The sequence below is a fragment of the Stegodyphus dumicola genome, chromosome 10 (assembly GCF_044657685.1).
Source record: "Stegodyphus dumicola isolate Sdum_Otavi_A_Nest chromosome 10, ASM4465768v1".
In the NCBI taxonomy this organism is placed as follows: Eukaryota; Metazoa; Arthropoda; class Arachnida; order Araneae; family Eresidae; genus Stegodyphus; species Stegodyphus dumicola.
Genome location: NC_140777.1, coordinates 143,770,750 through 143,798,323, shown reverse-complemented (window position 1 = coordinate 143,798,323; position 27,574 = coordinate 143,770,750). Strand labels below are relative to the sequence as shown.

Here is a 27,574-nt window from a genome sequence, read left to right as displayed (position 1 = left end):
AGTAATTTTATGTTTCGGAATATTTTGCTTTTCAAGATTCGGGAACTGCAGGATTAATAGCAAATTTATTTCTTAAGTTTTAAATTTCCTTTTTGGAACTTTTGCACAGTGGTAAGATCCTAAAATAATGCTTTAAAAAAATAATCTTGAAAGCATTAAGATAGTAACGTTGCACCAGAGGGTTTATTAAGGTTTTTATGCACTCGCAGAGTTCGCAGTTTACCAATCTGCTCTTAGACTCACTCCTTCTAACAACCGATGAAACTACGGACTTATGGTACATAAAACTGAAGAGCAAAATCACAAAATTTTTAAAAAAGCAACTTATGTTTAGAATTCCCGATACACTGTTAAGTGTTATAAGTTATATATATATATATATATATATATATATATTTTTTCCCAGTTCACTATATCAATGTTCACTTTTCTTAGTAAAATGATTTACATCACTTTTTTTTTGTCTTTTAATTATTAACTTTTTGATTTTATAACTTTGTTGATTAAACAACATTTTCTTCGCACTTATGCTACATAAAATTCAACAGCAAAATTACAAAATATTTAAAAAAAACATATTTTTAGATTTACTGATAGATTATTAAATGTTGCCACGTATTTTATTTATATTAGCTATATTATTTCTTTAAAAATAATATATGGCGATAACATTTGGTTGCAATATCTTTTTATTTGTGTCGCCATGCATTTTTAAAAAAATTTTTGATACCTTTAAAAAAATACGTGGTGATAACATTTAGCAACAACTTGCTTTTATTTGAAAAGTGATACGGATAAAAAAGTGAGGACCTGTGGTGCTAAAAATATCTTTTAACTAAAAAAAAAGAACAAAATGAGCCACACAAATCCATGCAAAAAGAAACAAAAATACGGATGTTTTTTTGCATTAGTATGCAATTTAAAATTTGAATCACACTAAAAAAATAATTGTCCAGTGAAAAATCAATAGTGGCACTGGAAAAACAATAGACCACTGAAAATCATTAATATTTTGGAGGACATAAATAAACATTAGAATTAAATATTATCTGCCTGAAATGACCGAAATTATCTAATACCCTTAGTAGTCCTCCTAGACAGGCTGTATTTGTTTTACATTTACTGACATTTTTTTACAAAAATAACTTAAATAATTATATAATTAAATGCATTTAGACAGATTATTGATTTATCTATCTAACGGATCCTGTTTTAAACACAAATATTCTAGAAACGGAGAAATTCCTCTCGTTCAGCGTAAATGCTGGTTGTATGCAAAATACGGTATTTTTAAGAATTCCCAGTTTGAAGTTATTTTGGCCGATGCTTCCTAAATGTATATTTCTAGATTTGGGCTTCTAGAGTTTCTTGTAAATTTCCAGTTCAATTACCATGGACTCGGAGACTCATCCTGTTTTAGAAATGTTTTTACGAAGAAAGAAATGCATATTTAAAATGTAAAATATTAAACAAAATTATTAAACTTAATTTGAACCAACAGGCAATAGACATTTAAATTCATAAATTTTAATTAAACACATCTCCTCTTCAAACATACGCTGTGCAGCATGTCACGTCACTCCTTCCCTACAGTTGCTGTACATTGCGGAATCTTTAGCCCAATCGGCGCTCAGGATTAAAACAAAGACTTTTCGCCTTATATATACGACCACAATTAGTACGCATCGCTATTTTGTCGCGTGCTGTTGCTTTAACAAACCACATCTCTGACTTCGCCTTCTTTCTTTATTATCTGATATGTAAACTGCGTATACGGAAATTGTGGGGCGCGTTTAGCATACCTAGTGTGATATCAATTTAAGCGAAAATGTATTTCTGAAGAGATTTTCCTGTTAGAAATAAAAATGTTTTAAGGATCAAGGCAGTCATGATTTTCCCTCCAGCCATCAGCTCAGTATTTTCCATCGACCATGAGTAGAGTGAACTGGTTTCATCTTTCGCAAAAACTACTACATCACGCACGCACGCACGCACATACATACATATATATATATGTATGTATGCATGTGCGTGTGCATCTTTTAGAAAGTTTCTTCCGTTGCCCCGTTGGAGTTGACAATTACCCTTCTCGTCGGTAATAATTTTTACAGACCGCACCCAACGTTTTGCACCCCCCCCCCACACACAAAATTTAACAGGTTAGGACATTTTGAACATACTTTAAAATACTTTGTTCTGCTTTGGACACTTTCAACCCTATCGCATACTTTTTCCAAGAAGAAGAAATTTTTGCTTCTTCAGAGTAGCCTTGAATTCAACTTTCTTTTGCAAGGAACATAGTTTGGAAAAAGATGGTCGTCTTTAGAATTGAGTAAGTTTTCGTTTTGTTCCAAAAGGTTTTTAGCTGTTTAAGGCTCAGATTAGATTTTATATTATTTACAGAAATCTCTTCTGAAAAGTTTTTTGTTTTCTTGGTATTAAAAGTTTAGAAACGCGTAATCGGGGGCCATCCAATTTTTGAGTGTTGTTTGAATGACAATTTGATTTAAAATATATTTGTTCTACTCTTTATATGTCACTAATCCCCTTGGGACAGGAAAGCCTACACCAAGGTCTAGGATACCTTGCCGCACAAGTGAATCGCTGACATCATCCTGGTCAGCCAACAGCTATCTCAGGGAGACGCAAAGGCCCCCCCCCCCTACCGGTTGAATTTCATCAACTTCACGATCGACAATATTCGGAAACAGATCTATCTACTTGTTAGACTGGGATAGGGTTTTCAGGCGTTCCAGTCCTCCGTAACCTACCTACACAGGCGCCCAAAACAACTGAACTTAGTTCACAAAGCGAAACGTAGATGCCCGCTTCTGAATCTGGCCATGGCCGTTTGGAGAGATCTAGTTCTTTTACTCTGTAGTGACAGGCCTAGCTCAGCGATATACCAATGGTAGTTCTTTAATTTGTAAATGCTTTTGAATGTCAAATTTACATATAATGTTATTTGCCCTTCCTTTTTTTTAGTGTTCAATTTGCGCATGTAAAGTTTTATTTTATTTTTTTTTTTTTTTTTTTTTTTTTTGAGTAGTCAATTTGGCACAAAGTAATGTTTTATTCTTTTTTCCAAGTGTTTCGAATGTATGTAGCGAAAATTCTGAATACATTTGAGATTGGATTTTTCTGTTTTAAATTAATTTTAATGTCTTAAATGAAAATTTAATTGAATCTTTTTTCGGTTTTTGATCTCAAATGAACCAGAAGAACGAAACATGTATTCGAAACATATTAATCTCCTTTTATGAAACTTTAATTCATTTTTCCCTGAAGAGTTCTGAATTCTAGTATTTGTAAAAGGAGATTAATTTTTACATTTTTATAATTTTGTATATTTTTTCCTTTTCGCATTTTTATTATTCGAGTTTGTTCTATTGCTAAATTCTTATTTTAATTTTGATATATTTAGATACAGTGTTAAACCTCTTATCCGCGGTTGCAATTATTAATATTGTTGAGGAATTGCCTTGCTTGGATTCCAATTTAATTTTAACTTTAGAAGTTTATATATATATATTAGACTCGGGGAAATAAATGTTATGAATAAAAATTTAACCTAAGTGCTTTCCTTCCCTCCCCCCGGATTGCATAAAATAAAAGCCTAGCCTAATGAAAATATTTTGATGACTCCAACTAGTACACGCTTTCTATTCAGACATTAAAAAAAAAAAAAAAAAAAAAAAAAAAAAAAAAAAAAAAAAAAAAAAAAAAATTCTTTGATTTGATGATTTGATAAATTAAATTCTTTGATTTGATGATTTGATTTGATGATTACTTCATGATTTACTTCAAGTTTGTTTGCTAAGACGTTGATTTATGTTCCAGGTAAAGTTCGTGCGTTTTTTAGATAAAACATAAAGATGTCTACATCGTGGCTTTTGTAACACTAATTTCTTTTGTTATTCGACACTTTCTGTTATATGTAAACTTTTGAACGAAATTATCATTCAGGTTTGGGTCATCTCTGCATTCTATAAATGGAATAATTTCTGTGCTTTACAAGAATGCATTTATATACTTAAGATATATAAATGCATTCTTGAAGAGAAACGCTATAAATGATCTGATATATTTCTATTATACATACGTACGTACAATATGCAACTCCTATAATAAACTAGCTAAATGTATAGATAGTTAGATAGACAATATACTTGCCAATATATATTGTATATCTAACTATCTGTAACTTATATATATATATATGAACTTAAATTCACTTAGTTCGAAATCAAGTTATTCTAATACTTGCGCAATAGCTGCAAAGTAAGATAATAATAATTTATTTACTAAAGAAATATTGATTAATAAGTTCCGTGAAGTGAAGGTATTTAGTACCAAAGTAGAGTACCAAAGAACTCATTCTGAATTAAGCATTTTCGCTAATACAAATTTTGAGTGAAAAGCAATTCATGTAGTAAAATTGATAAAATATTTGAGTAATTGTCCTCCGAGACCCTCGCTTTTATGTTAATTCAAACTATTTGTATAAAAATTAAACATTGGTAATCTTAACTGGAATTATGAAATAGAACTCAAAGTAATTGAAATAAACATTATAAAATTAAGAAACATAATGCTGTCTTTGCAAAAACAAATCAAATAATAAAAAATTGAAAAATTAATATATATATATAATAATAATAAAGGGAATGTAGGATGTGGGCAAAGTGTTCGCTTCGGCGTCTTTCTCAGAAGGGTTGTGTCCGAAATTCCTTATCGGCAGCGGGGTTATGAATTATTTTAGGCGGCGAAACTTGTGAGAAGTAATTTATGGAACATGGGAGGGACTAGGAATGCTTGAGGGACGTTTATTGGGGAGTTCTTATGTGAGTGAAAACGTCTGTTAAAATTTTTTGAATATACTAGTGAATGGAAATTAATCAATTTCTGGTTACTTGTTATGTCGGAACTCGGAAGAAATTAAGAAAAGGAAAAAAGTAATTTTCACTGTCAAAGAGCTATTTGACAAATTACTTCTCACAAGTTTCGCCACCTGAAATAATTCAAAGCCCCCGCTGCCGATAAGGAATTTCGGACACAACCCTTCTGAGAAAGACGCCGAAGAAAACACTTTGCCCCCATCCCACTAGAAAGAACGTAAGTTAATTAATGCTTTTTCTGGCCTTTTATATATTCATATACGTTCCCTTTTTTCTTATTATATATATATTAATTTTTCAATTTTTATTATTTGATTTGTTTTTGCAAAGATAGCATTATGTTTCTTAATTTTATAATATTTATTTCAATTACTACTTTGAGTTCTATTTCATAATTCCAATTAAGATTACCAATGTTTAATTTTTATACAAATAGTTTGAATTAACATGCATAAAAGCGAGGTGTCGGGGGACAATTACTCAAGTATTTTATCAATTTTACAACATAAATTCCTTTTCACTCAAAATTTGTATTAGCGAAAATGCTTAATTCAGAATGAGTTCTTTGGTACTCTACTTTGATTCTAAATACCTTCACTTCACGGAACTATTTGGCCTAACTTAATTTACCAGTTTGGCCTCACCATTATTACTTGAGTAAAAGACGAAGCACCTTCGTATTTATTAATTATTGTTCATTGAACGGGAGTTGGTTTGTTCCGCTTGAAAAGTCAACTAATTTCCGATGAATAGCAATAATTACTTGCTTTTAATTTAATTTCTTCGTTCTTCATGATTTACTTCAAGTCCCCATAAAACATTTTTAACAATTTACATTCAAGTTACTTTAAAACAATTTTCGGAATTAAACTTCCTACCTATAGGTTCACTCTTTTTAGATACCTGTACTAAAATTAATATTAGGAGATAATATAATCAATATTTCTTTAGTAAATAAATTATTTATGTATATATACGTATATATATATATAATTGTTGGTGCAGATGGATGGCGAGTGAAATTTGTCTTATTGGTGATTGTAAAATTCTTCAATAAAATTTTCTTTTAAAATAACATTTTGGAAAGAAAAAAGGGTAATATTTTTAGCCTATAACTTTAAATAGTGTTATAAATAACTTCTAACAGTGTTGTAAAGTACAGAATCCATTTGAAAGAAAATAGAATATTTTAAGGCAGTTTATAGAATATGAAAATTTAAAACTTTCAAGCACCACAGGGGACCTGGTCCATATTTAAATACATTTATTTTCAGTTCTAAATGATTACTGAGTGCATTTAACGGTAATTTAATTTTTATTTCTGATGCAGAATATTGTTCCATATAAAATGCGACTATTTCTCTTCTACATTTTAAACATATAATTAATTTTTTGAATATTTATGATGCACTAACAACGAGCTTCAGTTATTATATCATTTAATGCAGCCATTAAATTATGCCAATTTTATCTTCTCGTTCTTTTAGCTATTATTAATCGTAAAACTTCATTAGATAACTCAAGCTATTCAAAATATTTGCATTTTGAGATATGAATTCTACACTGGTGAGCAAAAATTAAGGACGAGATGGTTTTTTCAATATAACTTTGTACAAAAGCTTTCCAAATCAACACATTTAATACCGTAAGATCCCCAATACGTAAGGACATGAATAATGTAAGCAACACTTACTAAAAGAGAAACCAGAGGGATAAAAAGAAGCTTTATTGAAAAAGTAGCATGGAGCGCAATGCGACTGAAGGCCGAAACATCCCTGTGATGGGTGTCCAGCAAGAAACATCCGGTCTTTAATAGGGGATATGATCTCCCCTGACTGCTAGGCAGATTTCACAGCGTCTGCCCATGCTGAGAATGAGAGTGTCAATGAGTTGTTGAGGCATTGCTGCCCATTCGTCTTGCAGCGCCAATCGTAGCTCCGGAATCGTTACTGGTGGTAAGGTACGAGCTGCCAAGCGTCTGCCTAGAAAATTCCATACATGCTCGATTGGATTGAGATCCGAAGATCGTGCCGGCTCATCCATACGTTCAATATCCTCAGTCTCTAAGAGCTGTTCGGCAGCTACTGTGCGATGACATGGTACATTGTCGTCCATGAAAAGGAACTGCGGACCCATAGCGCCTCTAAAAAGACGCACATATGGAAGAAGAATCTCGTTACAATAACGAGTCCCGTTGACTGAACCTGCGTCGAAGATGTGAAGGTCTGTACGACTACCAAGCATGATGCCTCCCCAAACGAGAACACCGCCACCCCCATACCTGTCCCTTTCAATGATGTTCGACGGATGATTGCGGCTTCCCGGCTCTCTCCAGATGAGTATGCGATGAGAATCGCTACTCAGACTGAATCTGCTCTCATCTGTAAAGAGTACTCGTCCCCATTCATTGTCTCTCCAATTCCGGTTTTCCCGGCACCACAGAGAACGCCTTCTCCGATGGGCAGGCGTTAGAGGTACACACCGTATAGGGCGTCGTGCAAACATACCACCACCGTGCAGTCTTCTGGCCACGGTAAAACGCGATATCGGTCGTCCAGTCGCCTGTGTCGTGTGTCTAGCGATTTTTCCCCCTGTCTGCCGCCTGTTTCTTCTGGCCTGTAAGGCAATATACCGGTCATCTGCGAGTGTGGTTCCTTGTGGACGACCACTACTAAACCCCCGGATAGCTGTTTCTGTAGTTTGAAATTGTCCCCAAAGTCGTGAAACGATGCTGTGAGCAATTCCGAACTCTGCAGCCACACTTGTCACACTGCGGCCTTCCTCCAACTTCCCAATGATTCGACCTCGGGTAAAAGCATCCAGATGTCGTCTAACAGATTGATTATTCGCCATTTCTTGCTGAGGCAGCAACTCGGTGTGATTTTAACTGCTGTACGGCGTGCAATCTCTTTGCCAGAAATACTGATCTTACACCGACAACATGCTTTATACTACTCAGACCCTCCCCCATTACGTCTACGTGCATATCTGCACATGTGCTACCGTACATCACCTTACTTAATCTCCTGATTGGTCTTTCTGTCCGCTGTGCCTCTTCGTTCAGCTGATATGCTAATTTTTCGACTTTGTCCTTAATTTTTGCACACCAGTGTATACCAGTAATGCAGCTTTACTTCGCAGAACTCAAAGCTTAATAATTTATAACTTAAATTTGTATCCGTGGTTCGTTAATTATTATAAAAGAAAATCTCCTGGGACAATATACTGAAGTTAAAAAGTCTGTAACTTAAAGCCTTTCTATTTTTCACGTTATACTACCAAATCACTATCAATCTTTCTTTGCTTTATTTCATAAATAATACCCGCGGCTTAGCAAATTGCCGTTCCGAGAGCCATTCTCATTGTTCATGATGTAAGGCATTTAGTTTATTTCACAAATTATCAATACTTTGCTCATCAGGGGAACATATTGAGCAATTTACGAACAATATTCAATAAAGCATTTTGGACGGTCATCTTTAGAAGACGATTGTTTTTGAAAGGAACTAGTATTTTTGAGAATATAAACAAACATCAGGAATAATGATTATTATACTGTTCTGTTAGGCAACAGCATCTTAACTTGTCGATGACCATAAAATATACTTCGATGTGATCACCAGTACGTGAAATTCTGCTACTAAACTAAAATACTCTTTTTTGCAAAAAAATAGAAGCACCATGAAGGAAGTGGTTGTTTTTGGTGACACTGAATATGCGTATAGCTCATATACAGATAATAAAATGATTAAAAAAATCAAAGTCATAGTATCTGTTCACGGTTCACAATCACCCACTAAGTGTTCGAATTAGTAGTTGGTCGAACCGCCCCTGGCGGAATGCATGCTTGAATTCGTCGAGGCAAGGAGTGGTAGAGGTTCCTAATGTCATCCTGCGACACATTCTGCCAGGCATTCATCAGTTGTCGCTCCAGATTTGCGATATTTTGTGGTGCCCGAATCTGGCGGCCTACCATGCCCCACACATGCTCGAATGGTGAAAGGTCTGGTGACCTTGCTGGCCAAGGAGGAGTATCAACCGCACGGAGACAGTCCAGAGATATGCAAGCGGTATGTCGCCTGGCATTATCTTGTGGGAAAATGGCCCCAGGATGACGTGCCATGAAGGGTAATGCAACCGGCTACAGGAAGGTATTAACATATCATTGAGCTGTTAAAGATGTACGGAGGATGACTAAAGATGACCTGCTGTCATAAGAAATAGCGCCCCACACCATCACACCAGGGGTTACGGCTGTATGCCTTTGTAAAACAAAGGCTGATTGGGACCGCTGGCCCCGTCCTCTCCAGACACGAACACGGTGGTTCAAAAGTGAAGCGGTATTCATCGCTGAACACTATACGGTGCCAGTCTGATGGCAGCCATGATGATCGGCTGCGACACCACTCCAGACGACTCCGCCGATGTTGCGGGGTAATAGGCAAACGTCTTAAAGGTCTCTGTGAGCGTAACCTCGCCTCAGACAAGCGCCGTGAGATGGTGGACGTTACCACGGGAGGTATAGACGTGGCTGTAGTGCGTTGAATAGTCGGCAGTGATACCGTTGGGGCAGTTCGGGCCTGGCGAAGGATAATCCTATCTTGCCTCGCATTTGTGCTCCTTGGCCTTCCAGAGCCTTCATTTCGCCGGGAATTTCCTTGTATCAACCATTGCTGCCAACATCTTTGCGCATCAGTGTATGTAAACTGCAGGTGGCGGCCTATTGCTCCGTATGACCACCCAGCTTCACGCAACCCTACAATGCGACCACGTTCGAAGTCGTTTAGTTGTCTGTAAGATCTTCGATATCGTCGTAATGGCATCTTTAGTTGCTTCTTTACGGAATTACAATGGCAGCAACAAAGAAAGATAAATTTTCCGCCTCTGTTACTGGTTTTATACTTTGCAAACTGCGTACTAGAAATGCGCGCTATGATCGCAATTGCTGTTCATTTGCCTTGAAACTTTGATCATTTGCATGTTCGATCAAGCATTTTTGCATACCAAATTTCGTCACGATCGCAAAAGTCCTTCTTAGTGCTTCGTCCCCCCAAAAAAGGCGTGTATATTATATATACTAAACAACAAAAAGAATTACATTTCCACTTCTTATAACAGAATTGTTTTTATGAAAAGGAGTAGTTACTGAATCATTAATTGTATCCTTCTTAAATGTGATCTAATTTATCTCACAGTTCTCACTCACATTATGATAGAATACATTTCAAATAATACATATAATTCGCAAATGTTTTGTCTGCTAGTATTTAAAAAAATAAATATGTAGTAACTTTTTTGAAGTCATTATATAATTGGGCAGATGGTTAGAAACTGGACAGGAAGAAATCGCTTTTGGGTGTATTTCATTTTTTCAGAGAGAGGCTTTACTTAATAAGAAATGTCACATCATGTGAAATAAAGAAATCTGACATGAATATTTTCAAGGAATAATCAAAGAAATATTTTCATTTCGATTAACAATGTTCGTGAGCTTCTATTCTATTTCCTTTTATAACTAGGCACTGCATTATGCCTCTTTTATTTAATTAATAATAAGTGGTTTATCGTCCTCGTCACATACACTTTGTTTTCTTCAAAATTACTCGTGCAATGCATTGCACATAACTGTATATTCTTCTCTTACAGAACCTGGTGTTCTTCAGTTCAAGCGCCGAGGTATATTGGTACAAGAGAGCATTGGCACTGCATTGATTCCTGTGATGAGAACTTCAGGAGCCGATGGAATTGTGACTACAAAATGGAGGACGATCGACCGGACAGCCGTATCTGGCAAAGATTACATCGGAGGAGAAGGCGAAATTACTTTCGCTCACGGTGAGGTCGAGAAGAACATTGAGATTCAGATCATCGACGATTTCAATGCCGAAAAAGATGAACATTTCGAAGTAGAACTCTACGATCCTTCAGGAGGGGCCATTATCGGACAAGTCAATAGATCAACTGTTACCATAACGAATGATGATGGTGAGCGATTTTATGTTAAAGATGGTTAAAATAACCATAAAATAATGCTATTTATTCATTGCTACAAAATATTGTTAAGTGTCAGCGTAAATAAGTTCATGTAATATTTAATTAACAACAAAATGCAGTTTTTAATCGGGATAGATTTCAGAATAAGATTCTCGTTAGAAACAAATGCCCAAAAAAGACTAAATTTTTGCATATTTTTAAAATGCAGTTTCGATGACATCAGATTCTCCTAATAACTAAAATATCGCATGCATATGTTCTAATTTACGAATTTCAGAAGTTAGAACTGTCAAGTAATTTGAAAGTGCAGTCAAGTAAACAGTTACGAAAAGTAACCCCCCTTTAATAGCGGTGCCAGGGTTGGATGGTGCTAGCGAGAATCCAGAAAATTTCCCGCCCGCCTCGTCACCTCATATGAATGGTTTAGAAGCGAATGAAATATTAATCATTATTCTAAGATTCATCCAGCAAAAAACTTTCACTGGAAGGAAAAGATGTAATGGCGGCTCCCCCCAACCAATAAATAAATAAATAAAACGAAACGAAAACTGTTAGTAATCGTACGAAGCACATTGTCTAAAACCGTAGTCGTCAGCTCATCACACATTCGTAACTGTTGGATCTAAATCTTTATTCCATAGCATAAAAGGAAGCAATTTTCATGCCCCAACATCCCGGCGATTTCGAAACAGTGCCCTCTCATAAAGATGCCGGCACTATTATGCAAGTCGCTGACTATTCGCTAAAATAAAAACCTTTACACGGGTATACCAGCATCTTGACAAAGGTTACAATTTTTGTGATATAAGCTGAATATCATAAAGTTTCCGTGGTATTTTGTGTCTTAACATCGACGCACTCTTGTAGCTTAATGAACAATGGGCAGTTTGAAAAATGTGTCGGTACCCTTTTGCAAATTGACAGCTCGGTCTGACCAGCCCCTCACACTCCCGACCGGTCCCATATCCTTTGGAGGGGGCCGTATCTGCTGACTGTCCACCTGTGTCACGAAATTCCAGCTTTATTTTGCCTTCTAGTTCAGCATTATTTTGCCTTCCTATTCACTGCTTTTGGCCATATTTCAGTCCATCTTGCCATATCATCACCAGAGGGGGCTATTTTTTCGTGGGCCATCAGGACTGAGAGAAATAATTGTGGAAGTATAAGATAACGGCATATTAAAAAATCAGTAACGAGGATAGGAATCAGTAGGCTTTGATTCAGTAGGTATATTTGCAGCCCATGGAGAAGATCCCACCTTTATATATATATATTACATTCAAATTAACGCCTCAAACTAAAACTGGGGTAGTAACAAGTTATAAATGTTCGAAGCAGGAATTGATTTGCAATCAGAAAATAAATTGTAAGATCTTTTTGCGAAATTAATTATCTAAATTGTCATTTCTAATTTTTCAGACTTTAATTCTATCGTAAGTCGTGTGGCCGCAATGACAAATGTGAATGTGGATAGTGTGAGACTTCAGTCCGAGACATGGGCTGAGCAATACAGGGCGGCACTTACGGTCAATGGAGGTGATATAGAAAATGCGACAACTGTTGACTATGTACTTCATTTCTTCACATTTGGATGGAAGGTAAGATGATGATGCCATTACTTCATATTTTACAGACATACATTTTTTAATACAAAAAGAGATGGCTAGAGAACTGTAATAGGAAAGAAATAATAAATAAATTATATAAGATAAAATATAAATCACTCTCAATATAAAACAATAGGTCCTTTTTATAGAAACATAAATCATTCCTCTGATGCATCAGTTCTCTTTAAAATTCAGTATTTAATCAATAAATTTTAATTTAAATTAAAAATATTCGAAATTACTGCCGAGTGTATTATTAATGTTTCTAACATTCCACCGAAACGAGCAACTGCAGGTAAACATCTGAATGATAAAAATCAATGGATGACATTGACCCGTTTGGTAGAAGAAGCGAAAAATGTCGTGCTTAAGGTTTACAACTGAATTAATAATTTACATTCTATAGACTAAATGAAACAAGATAATAATTCAGATAGAAATGGTTGAAGAGTACATTAGTGATTCAAGTCGCTTCAATATTAATTAGTCAATCGCCCGAATGCTGTGCGGTCAGAAAATGGACATTTTTGAATAAGTTCGACGGAAACTGGTGCCAAACTATTTTCATAGCTTGAGCACTTTGGTTATTTTGTAGAATAAAATTATACAAAAAAGTTTTTATTAAATAAGCTTTTATTTAAAACTGATAAAATTATTAAAGAACTTCGAAAAAAAGTAGTTTGTCACATAGCTTGTTTGAGATAAGAAATTAAACAATTATCTTTGAAAAAAATTCATCTACAATTTATGTCACAAATAATAAAGTGTGGGACGCCTTTAACTTCAGGCAATAATATATAAATTTATCGTAAAATTTAAGGCGTTTTTCCTTTAGTTTCACGATAAATTTTTAAATATAATATCACTTTCTTCAATGCAATTCGATTTCATCATTTAGGCGCCCCTGATATAAAATTATAGATGAGTCTTGTAAAGAGAATTATTTAATTTCTTGTTCCCATTAAAGTATATGAAAAATTATTTTTCTCCTTTTCATCCATTAATGATTTCATCAATTTTAAGTAAAAGCTTTTTTTCAATATTTAAAAAAAAATATATATTTTTAGTCTCCTCTTTTTAGTCTATGACATTTCGTCATTCACATTATTACATTTAAAAATCATTGAAACAATGAATAAGCACTCTTTTATTTCCAACAATTCTGTTGGTCAAATGGTGGAACAAAACACAACAATTTGGCCCCAAAACGGCAGAAATTACGCTAAAATCTCATATAAACTTTATTTAAAAGGTTATTTTTTTTCGCTCTATCAGATGATGCAAACAATGAAATTCTGAGAGTTTTAGTTTACTAATTCAGAAGTCAAACAACAAAAGTCAGCGTTATATTTTCAAATTTTTACAGGACTAGTTTCGATGGTTTTACTGAACCACCATCCTCAGCTGCAAAAGCACAAATGAACGAGATAGGATATAATGATCATTTGTTGTTTGACTTCTGAATTAGTATTTGTTCGGCGTGTTATTGTGTCTTAGTTTTAGCTTATTTATTAAACGAAGATATGTGCCAAAAAAAATCATTTCAACATTAAAGAATATAAATCAAATTTTTTAAGGGGAAAAAAAAACTACCATAATGTATATGTGATACTCTATAATGAGTGTGCATGCCCCTTCCCCCCAAGAAAAAAGGCTAGTTATATAAAAGCTAATAAAAACGTGGTTAGTTTCAAAAGAAATCTAGGAAGTGGTCTAACTGACATTTTTTTATCACTCTTAGTTTAAAAAAGGCCGAAGAGTTTATTTTGTAAACTTAGAAAATTTCAAATCTTTATAAGAGATGCATTTTTAGATGTTGGAATTTTAAATGGCGAAAAATAATATTGGTCCAGTCAACGAACGGTTTGCCAAAGAAAAAGGTATGGAAGTTCTTTTTCATCGGTTCTATGTTTTTTGTGGTGCTGAATCCAAATTTTAGATTTCCAACCTCGCAACAAGATGGCTTCAGATTGAAACTCGAAAAAAAACCTCAACATTTTGGCATTTTTTCAGTTTTCCGTCTGAGCTAATTATTTTAACACATGACTGAAATTAATTATTTTATAAATGCCTGGTATGCGTAGGTTACCATTAATGGGAATTAACGAACGTCAGGTAGGTGGTCGGCAAACCCTCTAGTCTAAGTTTCATTTACCATTTGCAGATGTGGCAACGAGAGTAGTAGCATGATTCCTCATAAACTAGTGGGTCCGCTGACCACGTACCTCACTGACGTTCATTAATTCATTAATGTGATCATACCAGGAATTCATAAAATAAATAGTTTCAAGCATATAACATTGATATTAGGGCACCAATGCACAATTGTAATTTTGTGCATACTAGTCATCTTAAAAAAATGCTTAGTTTTCGAGTTATAAGCGAAAAACTGAAAAAAGGGGATAAAATTTTGACGTTTATTTCGATTTTCATTCGGAAGCTGACTACTGGCGAGGTGGCAAATATAAAATTCGGATTCAGCATCACAAAAAAGATATAGAACCGGTGAGAAAACATCCTTTCTGAATCTTCGATGACTGGACTGTATAATATCACGTACTATGATAAAATCAAGAAAATCAAAATAGTAAGAAAAATGTATTTAAATTTATTTATGAAATGAAAAAAAATTAAAAACAACTTGGTAGCTTTTATTGAAAATAATTTTAAACGTTAGTCATGCTTGTTGTTTTTTGGGATTAATAGGAAGCAAGAAAAGTAAAGGCGTAGCATATTCTTTTTTTTTTTTTTTTTTTTTTTTTGTAAATGCTGAAAATTGTTCAATTAATATATTTTTATTATTACTGTTTTAAAAGATGGCGAAGAATTTGTTTTATAATCTGCGAAAATTTCAATATTTTGTAACCAATACATTTTTAGATGTTGAAATTTTAAAATCATACACGTTATACAGTGGGAAAAACAAAGCAATTTTAGAAAATTCGCGAAAAAATCAGAAATTAAGTTAAAATTTGATACCAATTTCATTTAAAAGATTTTTTCCGTTCTATGCGATGGTGCAAACAGCAAATTTCTGATATTTTTTGTTAAGCCAAGATATGTGGGAAAATTAACTTAAACATTAAATTTAAAAAAAATCGAAATCAAATTTTGAAAAAAAAAAAAAAAAAAAAAAAAAAAAAAAAAATCGCTTCAGCACATTGCACTGTCATCCACAAAACTGTGTGTACAAAATTTGATCTCCATAGCTTATCATCCTTGAACGAAACGTTTGTTGCAACGGGCGCCTGGATTGGAGTCTCCTATCCCGATCGATGTTATGTCGAATAGGTTAAAAATCGATGCCAAACTTTTGACCATGTGGTAAACAGCATGGGTGAAGTAAATAAAATCTTATATAAATTGTTAAAAACATCTAGTTTTAGTGTGGTATGTTTTGTCTATACGTTTAGAGGAAAATATAGTGAAGCTTTCTTCTGGCAACTACCACTAAAAGTGACCATTTCTAAGAACGTTAATAAATATCGTTATTAACAATTATCTCAGCAAGCTGACTACTTCCACCGAAAAACAAAATCATCTGAAACCATATATGGACATCTCAAAGTGGATTTATTGTAGTATGCATTATTTTGCACTCTATCCTTGTGAATGTATACTCATATTTAATGATTAATCTCATTTAAATACTTATAACTTGCATATTTTCTTTAGGCAATTTTTGCAGCAGTACCTCCAACAAGCATTTGTGGTGGTTGGATGACGTTCTTCGTATCCCTGTTACTCATCGGGATACTGACAGCCATCATCGGTGACATGGCAAGTATCTTCGGTTGCCTGGTTGGTCTAAAGGATGCTGTGACAGCTATTACATTTGTAGCACTCGGAACCTCATTGCCCGACCTTTTCGCTTCCATGGCTGCTGCAAAGCAGGAAAAATATGCCGATAACGCAATTGGAAACGTCACCGGAAGTAACTCTGTCAATGTTTTCCTTGGACTGGGATTGCCATGGTTGATGGCGAGCATCTACTGGGCATCTAAAGTTAGTAATGTTTAAATAAATATTTGAGTTATTAAAAAACATTTATTGTAACATGTGAATGTGTAGAATTATTAGGTTATTTTGCAAGCAGGAGACGTAAAAATGTGCTATGCCGTCACCAAGACTTGAACCTGGACCCCTCTCGAATACGCCCCGAGTGTGCTCTAGTTACACCACGAAGGCATGCAGAAAGGAGGGAGAAAACACCTTATAAATATTTTAAAAAGAATAATTGTGAATTTAAAATTTTGCATACATCTGAATAGAAAAGTAATAAATTATAGTTTTAATCACAATGAAGTAATGATATTAAATTTTCATGATCAGCATTATAATGCAGTTATAAGGAAGGCTGTTTTTAAGAGAAAAGTCATTCAATATAATTCACTAGATTTTCACAAAAAAGAGGAATTAAAAGGAAAAAAAAGCTATGACACATTTGTTAAATTTGTAATAAAAATGTAATTTGAGCGGATTATATAGGTATATAAGCAAAATACAGGCAACACATCAAGTAGGTAAGATGATGATTTACAGAAAGCAAGAAATTTAAAACTGCAGTTTTCTGAAGCTCAAGTATAACCATAAAATATTATTATAACATTCATAGGAACCTATTAATTTGATAAAAGCAAACAATAAAATATGCCTACTATTCAAATATTCTTATCGCAGCGAACAATAAATGCCCTCATAGAATTTTGTTACCACCTTTGATAGCCAGTTATTTATTGCCGTTTTCACTTTTCTATTGGTGTCTTGACTTTCCTTCAACCCTCATCCATTTTCACCCTTTATTGTGACTCACTGCATGTCGTCGTACACTTCACACATGTGGTAATGAATATCTGGAACTTTCATGTTTCTTCACGAAACTTCCAAAACTTTCATGTTCATGTTCAAGAACTGAGTAACTGACTGTATTTCACAATCCGCAAGGTGGTCATTTTCTTAGCATTCGAACCTCAATTACGTTGTATGCAGACGGATGCCGTGGATTAAGGTGGCATCCGATTCTGCGCAGAGATTGCCGGAAGCCTGTCATATTCATTATTATGTATGCGTTATATTTCAAACACACTTTACTTAAAAAAATAACTTACACATATGCATATTTCAATCAATGGTACTTTCCCGTTTAAGCCATAAGACACCATTTTTTGTTTTTGGTTATTTCCCTTTGCGCCAAGTGTCACTAGTTTGGCTTGGATTCTTTCCCGGTGATAATTCTCTTTGCATCAGCGCTCCTGCAATAACATCCTCATTTAATTAGACTTTACATATATGTATATTTTTTAACTACAACACATTTTAAGATTTGGGATAAGCTCTCCTGTTTCTTCAAGAAAAAAGGGTTCTTCACAAAGAAAGTTTGTGTTTGAATAACCACTCATGAAATTAAAATGTAACTCGAAGGTGAAATGGATGTGCAGCATTCCAGGAAGAAAAAGAAAATGCAAAAACAAAGTAAATGTGTGATTTGTTGGATCGCGCATTTACTTTTGTTATTTGCATACATGTTATTTGCAATACGATTCATTTACTTATTATGTTAGAAGTTAACATCTATTGAGATTTTCGGATCAAAGCTTGCTTCATATAAATCACAGCACAAGAGTTGATTAGAATAACTATGTAACAGAGGTATGTGGCAATTTCTTGCTGTCTCGTTCTAATGTTAAATTTGATAGACATTACAAAATTATGGTAATGGATCAAAGCTTATTCACAAAAAGAAAAGTAACAGAGGCTGTGTTCTTTTATACACTAGATTTTTACCATGAAATTAGAGAATGTTTCCTTGTGGCTTTTCCAATCATTCCGTATCATCCAACCAATGGCGTTAGAAAAAACATAAGCCAAAGATTCATAGTATGACTTTAATGGAAAGGTACAATTAGTAACCATTGGGCATTTTTCATTGTATTTAAGAACTCAGTTAAATTTGCAGTTTTCTTCCAACTAGTTTGAGCAATTTTTCCACACAACCTTTATATTTTTACAATCCACATTTACAATACTTCCAAAGACAAACGAATGACATAATGATTAATTTATGTAACTATATAATGTATTCAATATCAAATTTTTGTTTACAGCAAAGAATCTTAAAATTTTAATTTATTATTCCAATTTTCTTTCTTCAGGGACAGAAATTTGTTGTTGTAGCTGGAACTTTGGGTTTCAGTGTTGGCATCTACACAGCTTTGGCATTAGCCTCCATAGCCCTCATAGTGGTAAGAAGATACACTGCTGCTTTCGGCAAAGCTGAATTAGGTGGGCCACGGAAATTTGCTTTAGCTTGTGGAATCACTATGATAGCTCTGTGGTTCCTATATGTTCTATTATCATCATTTGAAGCTTATGGATATATCCATGTATGAAAAATTGTATGGATTTAAGCTCACTTTCAAACATGTAAAGGACAATGGAATAATGTTTTTAATATTTGTAAATATAAATCCGGTCTTTATTTTGTATAATTTTATATTATAAACTACTATATACATATAAATTGTGAAGAAAGTAATATATGTATATGTCTGACATATCCTGATATGAAGTTAATGTTAAATCAAAAAGTATGCAACTTAATATGCTTGGGAAATTTAATGAAGCATATGTACATTCACAAAGTTTTAAATTATTAGTATTTTCACTAAAAAATTACTAAATGGAGCAGCAACTTAAGTAATAAATAAATTCATAAAATAAAATAATTTCTGACCCCTTAAAGTTGAAACTTAAATTTACGTATGAACTAAGGGAATAGAAAGTACATTTTATTATTTACTTATTTTTATCTTTATCTACAATGTATTTTTAATTATAGTTTATTATGTATTAATTTGACAATGCATTTAACCGATTATTTTTTCAAACAATATCTAAAAAATAAAACTGAATTTTCTATTTTTTGTTTTGACCTCAGACTAAGCATTGATTCAGCAGATAAAATATGAGCCACAGAAAAGTACAATATCAAACATCATGATTAATTCATTTTAATTTATTGCTAGATAATACTGAGGTTTAGAATTTATATACTTTGAATGATGATTAGTTTACAAAAATCATTCTATGTAATATTTTATTCAAATACTAATTCTAGTACAGTACAAAGTCTTTAATCCGGACATCCATAATCCGGACCTCAAAGCTATAAACTTTCTGTGCATGCATAAATGCATAATGCATTTACGCACGCACATAATACGTTTACGCATGCGCGTTTAATTTATAACGGACGGTATAAGCTAGGCTAAAATTATCTAATTATCTATTTCAGTTAATGTTGCAGATTGCGCTGTTCCTTAACCTTCTAATCCAGCTTATTATTTTTTGCAGACTGTTAGAGCAATTTTATAAAAAGTAAGCTTGAACTTTCGATTATGTCAAAAAGAGTTTCCGATTCTGGAGCTGCCAAAGGATTTTACAAAGCGAAAGCATGTTTCGATGTCCATCAAACAAAAAGTGGAATTGCTGCAAAAATGTATCAAGGCATATCCGTCTCAAAATTATGCGAGGAGTATGACATTGGAAAGTCAAAAGTATATGACATACCACTTCCCAAAGTGACAGAGAGGTTATTGAAAATGAAAAAAATTCGATTGACAAGTCAGTCGGTATTCTCGTCACAGCAATTACAGGACTTGAACAGTGGAACTTTGTAACTGAACAAGAAATTATGTCTGTTTATAGAATTAAAGATAAAGTATTAGCACAAAAAATGAAGCAACTTAAACAACTTACATTGAAAGAAATGTTTAATAAAATAAACAAATAAATATTAAGCTTTTTTTTGTAAATTTTGATACCCTCATATCATAATTGCTCTTTATTTCATAAATTACGGTTTCATATTTTTAATTTTATAATTTCTGCATGACATCTTACCAGATTTAAATTGATGATCTATAATCCGGAAAAACCCCTAATCCGGAATCGCCGAAGTCCCGACGAGTCCGGATTAAAGACTTTGTACTGTAATCATGTCACTCAAAAATCTCAAACATGTAAATATCTAAGTAATGTGACCATGAAAGGTGGAATTATTAAATCATAAAATTTGTCTGTTTAAAATTCTTTCTTAAATTTTATAGTATGTCACTTTCCTGTAACATACCAAAAGAAGCCCAATGAGTGGTAAAAGACGTTTAATTTTTTTTGCATTGGTTGTACGTTTTTTCTGAATTCTTACACTAAAGGAAATTTATGTATAAAACATAGTAAAGAGAACTGCTTTCAAAAATGTATTAAACAGCAATTTAAAACAAAAAGTGTAATAAACATGGCCAGTATAAACTTGCACTATAAACAAAAGTTTATCATGTATTTAATACAACCAATGTGGAGAAAATTATATGTCAAGGACTGTTTGAGAGTTTGTACTTAACAATTGTTATGTCTAATGTATTTGTAGTGTATGTACATATTAATGTTAAACTATTTTTTATTGTCAATTGATAAGACACCTTTTTAAATGAATGTGATATTTTATATATAACACATGCTTTTATATATTACACATGCTATCCTCTTTTATGTATAAAGAATCTGTTTAAATATTATATTTTATTTAAATACTTTTGATCATTAATTATTTAGGAGTGGTTTGTGCTTGATATGATTTATGTACAAAGTAATAATAGATTATCTTTCATAACAGAGTCAATCAGTGTCTACTACTAATGAGCTCATCATGAAAATTTTTACAATAAAATTTAAATAAATGTGTTTATCCACTAATAATTGTGCTCTTTTTTTTAATACTTGAGAAGAATTAACTAAACAGTTACTATTAGAAATGCAATGATCATTAAAACTACTTGGAATGAAAAACTATTGTGTATATATATATATATATATATTCCTTTAGTTTTAGTACTAATACTTTCCATAATTTTTTTTTTTGAATTTAGTTTGATATGTGGAATGAAAAAGATTACAGCTGTAAGAACTCATTATAATGATTATATGGATTTTGATTTACCAAACATTCTACAGATATTTGATTGTATTCATATTAACTAGATCAGCAGTCGCCAACCGGTGGTCCATCAAATTTTTTGATGGTCTGCAGAAAATGGACATTATTTAGATTTTTATGAAGATTCAATTTAAAAATGATGAGTAACAAAACCTATTATGGAATATGGATTCAACTTTTTTTTAAAATTTTATCTACTACTTTTAGCGAAATTTCTTCTGAATTTAATGACTTTTTAGCTACTTTTGCAGGTGTATCTAGCGACATTTGAAAGTGAGAGTTGGCATCCATGGATATGCTGCTCTTCTCATAGCACGAACTATAATTCTCTTTCCTTTTGAATTACAAACATGTGCTATTGTGGTCATTAATAACACAGTTTTTCTCCATGTCAATAGGCATCTTGATGGGTTTTTGTGAGAACCATCTGCATTCTTGTTTATAATTGCATCACTGGAAGTTTTCGTTTTGTTTTGTCCAACTGTTGATCGATGGCGCCATTGCTGAGTAAGCAATGATTATTATGTTTACAATAATTAAAAATTGGCAACATACCACTGTCAGTTTATTGATATCGCTTTGTGTTTGCCAGTTCATTCTTGCTTTTCGTGAAGTTCCTTTTCAGTGATACAGAAAATTGAAGCTTTCTGTACAAGAAGATAAGACTTTTGTACTTTTCATGTAATATTTCAATGTGAACAAAATATGTGTAGTTTGCTGATTGTTATTGTATAAATGTATTTACTTTTTCTTAATTCATATTAGTGGTCCGCCAAATATAAAATTATATATGTAGTGGTCTGTGAAGTTCTAAGGCTTGACGACCATTGAACTAGATTACAAATGCATGCATGCATAAACTTACTCTATAAACTCCTACTTAAACAAACTTCATAACAACAAATTCATCTTGTATAGATTAAAAAAAAGTATATATTTCCTTATCTACAGAAAATGACAGCCAGGTAGTGTACCACCTGCCATGGAATGATATATTCTTTTATTAACTTCTGCTTTAGAATGGTATTAGTTTACAAAGATATTGATTTTCTATACTATATTCTCAAAATACATTACCTCCTTATCTAATAAAAATCGGGGAACACTGACATCCATTTCAAGATAATTATCGTAAAGCATATTTCCTGTAAAAGTTCTTATTAAAACTTCTCTTAATCACAATAATAGTACCTTCTGCAATTGGAATAAAATTATTTTTTATGAATTTGCTGTTTTGATATTTCATACCGATACTAGCCGGCAATATAAAACTTTTCATTATTACATTCTAAGCATAAATAATGTTACTCTGAATCAATAGCTGTTCAGTGTCATTAACAAAAAAACTGAACATAGACCATCAAATAATGTGAAATATTTATTCTAAATATTATAATTTTTGTAGCAATACATTATTTTCTACTGCTGTTAGAAAGTAGTTATTCCTATTTTGTTATACACTGAAGAGAATTTTGTAGTTTTTAACTGCTCAATGTTTTATCATTTTTCATGACATTTCAGGGTTTTATTTAGTCTTAATATTGCAAGATAGTATATTTAAAATTTCATCATTTTTCTGTATTAAAATACAAAAACTTATGAAGGAAGACAGAAATTTGCTTGTTTTAGGAAAGAAAGGCACTGTTTTTATTTCATAACATTAAAAAAAGAGGAGTCTAGTCTCAAAAAATATCTATTCTATGAATTTACATTCTTGAAACATTCTGTAATAAAATAGAAAACACATCTTCAGAGGGTGATCATGTGTTTGATATTATGGGTACCACAGAAAGACAGAGGCTTAACACATGTAAAATATGCAATAAAAATTTTGGGAGAAAAGCTCATCTTGTTAGACATTATATTTAACCTTTAAGAGATGGGGCAGTTTGAAAAGGTTTCACATAAAAAGGCAGGAAATCCAAATGCATTTCCACCCCCTTTTAGCTGCCATTGTAAAGGGAAACTACTACTCTTTTGCAACTTTTTCTGTAGGTCGCCTTTGTTAATTTTCAGATAAGAGACTTAGGGAATAATATAAAAGGAATTTGTTAAATTTGTTCTCTTTTCTGCTTTTTCTTTTTTTTAAACTAGGGAAACATATTATGGTGAGATTTCATAGCTAAATAATGGTTTACTGGTTAAATAATTGTCGTATGTTGGAATATTAACTTTTGACATTGCGTCATAATGAAAATACGCCTTAGCAGCAAATGCACGCCTATAATCAGTTCATAGTTTATTCAGTTTTTATTTGTTTCCAAACTGAATTTAGTTTAGAATTACTTGTACTAGTTAACACTGTTAAGTTATACTGGAAAATGATGTTTAACTATTTGTTTCTCGTATAAATCGGTAGTTTGCTTTTATTTGTTTCCAAGCATTGTGTAACAACTTATATTTATATATCAAACAAATCCTGTTGTATTTTCCTTATATTAGTTTCGTTTACCTTTTTCATTAGTATTCATATTCAGTTTAATTTATTGATTTCGCCCCCCCCCATTGTATCCTAAGTTATTTCATGTTTCAACTACATTATTGTTCATTGTTCTTTCTTGCAGTTTTGTGATAAAAGCTTTTTTTTATCCTTTAGCGTTTTTTTAATTATTTTCCTTTACTTTAAAAACAGATTTTATTGATTATATTTTCATTTCATTGCACTCCATTGCATTTTGCATGTTTTAAACAATAATAATAAATACAAAAATTACAATAAAAAGGGGAATATAAAGAAAAAAATACACTTTTAATGACACTGAAAAGTTGGTGAAATCAATACTAATGTAAAATTCCTAAGATTTCACTGCTGAGGAAAACAAAAGGCATACTTGCCAACCTATGACACTCAAAAATCAGGAGATTTTTTTAAGAAATCAGGAGATTTTTCACAATGTTAAAAATACTTTTTAAATAATAAAAATATAGTTTTTAATAATGAATTAACTTTAAATAGTTACTAAGTCTTAAATGCAAGCAAAACAAAAATACCTTAGACATAAAAAACATTTTTATTACTTGCATCGTTTAAAAAAAACAAACAAAAAACAACACTTTAATCAGTTTTCATACAAATGTTATGGAAAGTGACAGATTTTGCTTTCGTTAAGAAAGAAACTTCATAATTTTGTTCATAGCAATTGCCGCGTAGGCCTGCTTTCGCTAATAAAAGTTTTTCTAATGTGTCATCACTAATATTAGATCTAAATTTAGTACTCGTTTTCGCAACAACACTGAAAATCCTCTCACACTCCGCATTACTATGGGGAACTGTCAAGATGGCCAACATAATTCTAGAGAGTTCACTATATTTTAAAATTCCATCAGCACCTTTCAATTTTCCAATTAAACTCCACTGGGTGTCAATCCTAGCTGATTTATAACTTCATCCAAGTTTTCTAATTGTAAACTGCAAAATTGCGACTGCAGTATATCAGTAGCAACATCAATATCGTCATCTTTCATGACTAAACGAAGTAACACAGGAAATCTGTTCAAAAAGTACCTTATATCAGAAAAAGATGCATTTGCTAGAGCAGAAACATCGGCAACTTTAGCATGCAAAATCACTTCATCGTTGACTGGAAATTTATGTAGTATGTAATCACATACTTGACAGAAGTAACTTCTAACATGAAGATAAAACTTATTTTTGTCTTCTTCTGAAAGTTCTTCCACTACTTTTGTAGTTGCAGCTCCTATTACCAAATCTTCATCTTTCTTCTGATTTTCTGTTTCACCATAAATCACATCATATATAGAATTACAAGACAAAACACAGACTGGTTTTACAAACTTTGATAAAATGTCTTTAAACAGATCATAAATCATTGATTGCAAAACATGAATTAATGGAATTCTGCTTTGTAGAATTGCGTTAAGAACATCGAATGATCGCAAAATGAATTGTAAAAAAAAGCAAAAAGCTTTGTTAAGGTCCGAAGAAAAAACATAAATATTCGTTCTTCACAAGATAAACTTACAATAATCGGAAAATGTTTCGTGTGTTGAGCAATTTTTTTTATTTTGAGAGAAATTTGTATCAGCTTTACGCTTATATTTTGCAGTGTTATTTTGAGAACTGCCAGTTGAATTGCTGAATGATGCAGAAATTACTTTATTTTTCTCAAACCTATTTTTAACTATGGAAGTAGTAACTACATCTCCATTTACTTTAGGTGCTTTATAACTTTCAATAGAGCCTTTTATCTTAACTCTCGAAGCATTTACTTCTTCTTTAAAAAATGCAAGAAGTGGGTTCCATTGATCGAGGATTCTAGATAAGCATTTCTTTAAAGACAGCCAGTGTGTACACACGTTTCAAAATTTTTCTTATTTCAGTATTATGCAGCTGTTGGAACTGTTTCAATTTTTCCTTTCTTTTAGAACTCCTTTCAAGATAATAATAAATATCAACAATGTGTTCATCCACATTTAATGGTAAAGAAGCTGCCCCTTTTTCAGCTGCTAAATTTAAGAGGTGACAGGTGCACCTCATAATCTGCAAATCTGAATTTGCCTTTCTTAAGATGCCTGCAACACCAGTCTTCAAGCCTACCATTACTGGTGCATTATCGGCACCAAGTGCTAAGCAATTATCCAGAGGGACTGCATTTTCTTTTAAAGTTTCAATAATTAGCTGTGCTATATTAAAGCCAGTCGAATGTCCTTCTAAAGTGGGGAGAGAAAGTAAACTGCACTCAATTTCTGAAGACTCTGGATTAAAAAAAGAAACAACAATTGGATACAGTTTTGAACTGGTATTATTGCTTCCTTTCGTAGAGAGGCAGAACGGAGCTGTTTTAATGCAATCAATAACTGAAGATTTATTTGTCAAACCCATTTCTTTAACAAATGCACCTGTTTTGGTCCTTGCACTTGAGTATTTCTTAGTGATTTCATTATCGGGAAATATTTTTCTAAATAAAGCTGCAGCGTGATCCGATGCATTCAGTGGCAGGTTGTGCTCCAGTAAAAAGGCAGAGAACAGACATTCTGCATTAATCACTTTTTGGTCTTTTGTTTCCGAAGAAAAATTTAATTTTTCGTTTTTTCAAAACAACTCATGTTGTCCTTATGTTTTTGTGTACACACATGTTTGAGAATATCTGCCCTTCCACCATGCGAAATCGAAAAATCGCAATGATAGATGGTACACATCGCAAATTTATTACATTTCCTTGAAGAAATAATGGAAGGAAAGTCAACTGTGTACGATTTTTGAAACGTGCATGAGTATTTCACCTTTCTCGCAGATATAACAAAAGACGATAATTTCTGAAACTATTTCCCAAAGGCACGTGTACTTACACAACTGAGGACAAGATGAACGAAATAGCGAAAGAACATCCAATTAACGGCCAACGGCCTTGAGCTTGCTTTGTGCTCATTGGCTAATATATGCCAGATGACATGCAATGGAGCTCGATGTCCATTGGAGAACGACGTTTCTGGATACGTATGCTGTCACTCACAAAGCAGAAATTCTCATCTGATTCGCAAGGTTTTATTTTAGATATAATCTAGAGAAAATTCAGTTGCTTTCAGACGTCCAAAATCACTTTTTTTTTGTTCACATAACGAAGTAGATAAGTTCCATAAAAATCGTGAGAAATATTAAGAATAAGAAAAAGTCGGGAGTCTCCCCCCTAAATCGGGAGAGTTGGCAACTCTGAAAAGGGAATTTACAAAACCCCAAAGTTGGGAGGCGCGAAAGTCATCTCTCATAAGTGGCAAGGGAGGTTGTTCAGACAATGACTATCTCCGCACCCTGAAGGATTGGGGGGGGGAAATTCGATGGCCGATATTTTGGCCACAGCCGTCTTTTTGAGACACTGCAGCTCTGCCGATTCTTAGGCCACCCGTCTTTTAAAGGTTACGAAATGACACCCAGCAATGAAAGACACTATGTATGTGATGTAGCAAGAAAGGTTTCGAGATGAAAAATCATCTTGATGCTCACCATTGTCTTTGGCATCGTAGACATTGTGACAGAGGACATCGTGGTGGCCATGGGTCGGGTCTTCCATGCTTAATCCACTGATGCACAAATATATTTTTCTAGTAATCTCATACAGCAC

The 27,574-nt window shown here is 33.0% G+C and overlaps 1 protein-coding gene across 2 annotated transcripts in view; it reads left to right on the top strand.

Moving 5' to 3' along the window:
* LOC118190756 (sodium/calcium exchanger 3-like) overlaps positions 1-21,256 on the top strand; it is a 134,344-nt gene extending 113,088 nt beyond the window's left edge. For both annotated transcript variants that reach the window (XM_035361528.2, XM_085825632.1), the window contains exons 9-12: positions 10,545-10,883; positions 12,312-12,490; positions 16,175-16,504; positions 18,652-21,256. In XM_035361528.2, coding sequence (XP_035217419.1) covers positions 10,545-10,883; positions 12,312-12,490; positions 16,175-16,504; positions 18,652-18,888 — 1,085 coding nt within the window. In that variant the 3' untranslated portion in view covers positions 18,889-21,256. The remainder of the gene's footprint in view (positions 1-10,544; positions 10,884-12,311; positions 12,491-16,174; positions 16,505-18,651) is intronic.
* Positions 21,257-27,574: the final 6,318 nt, after the last annotated feature.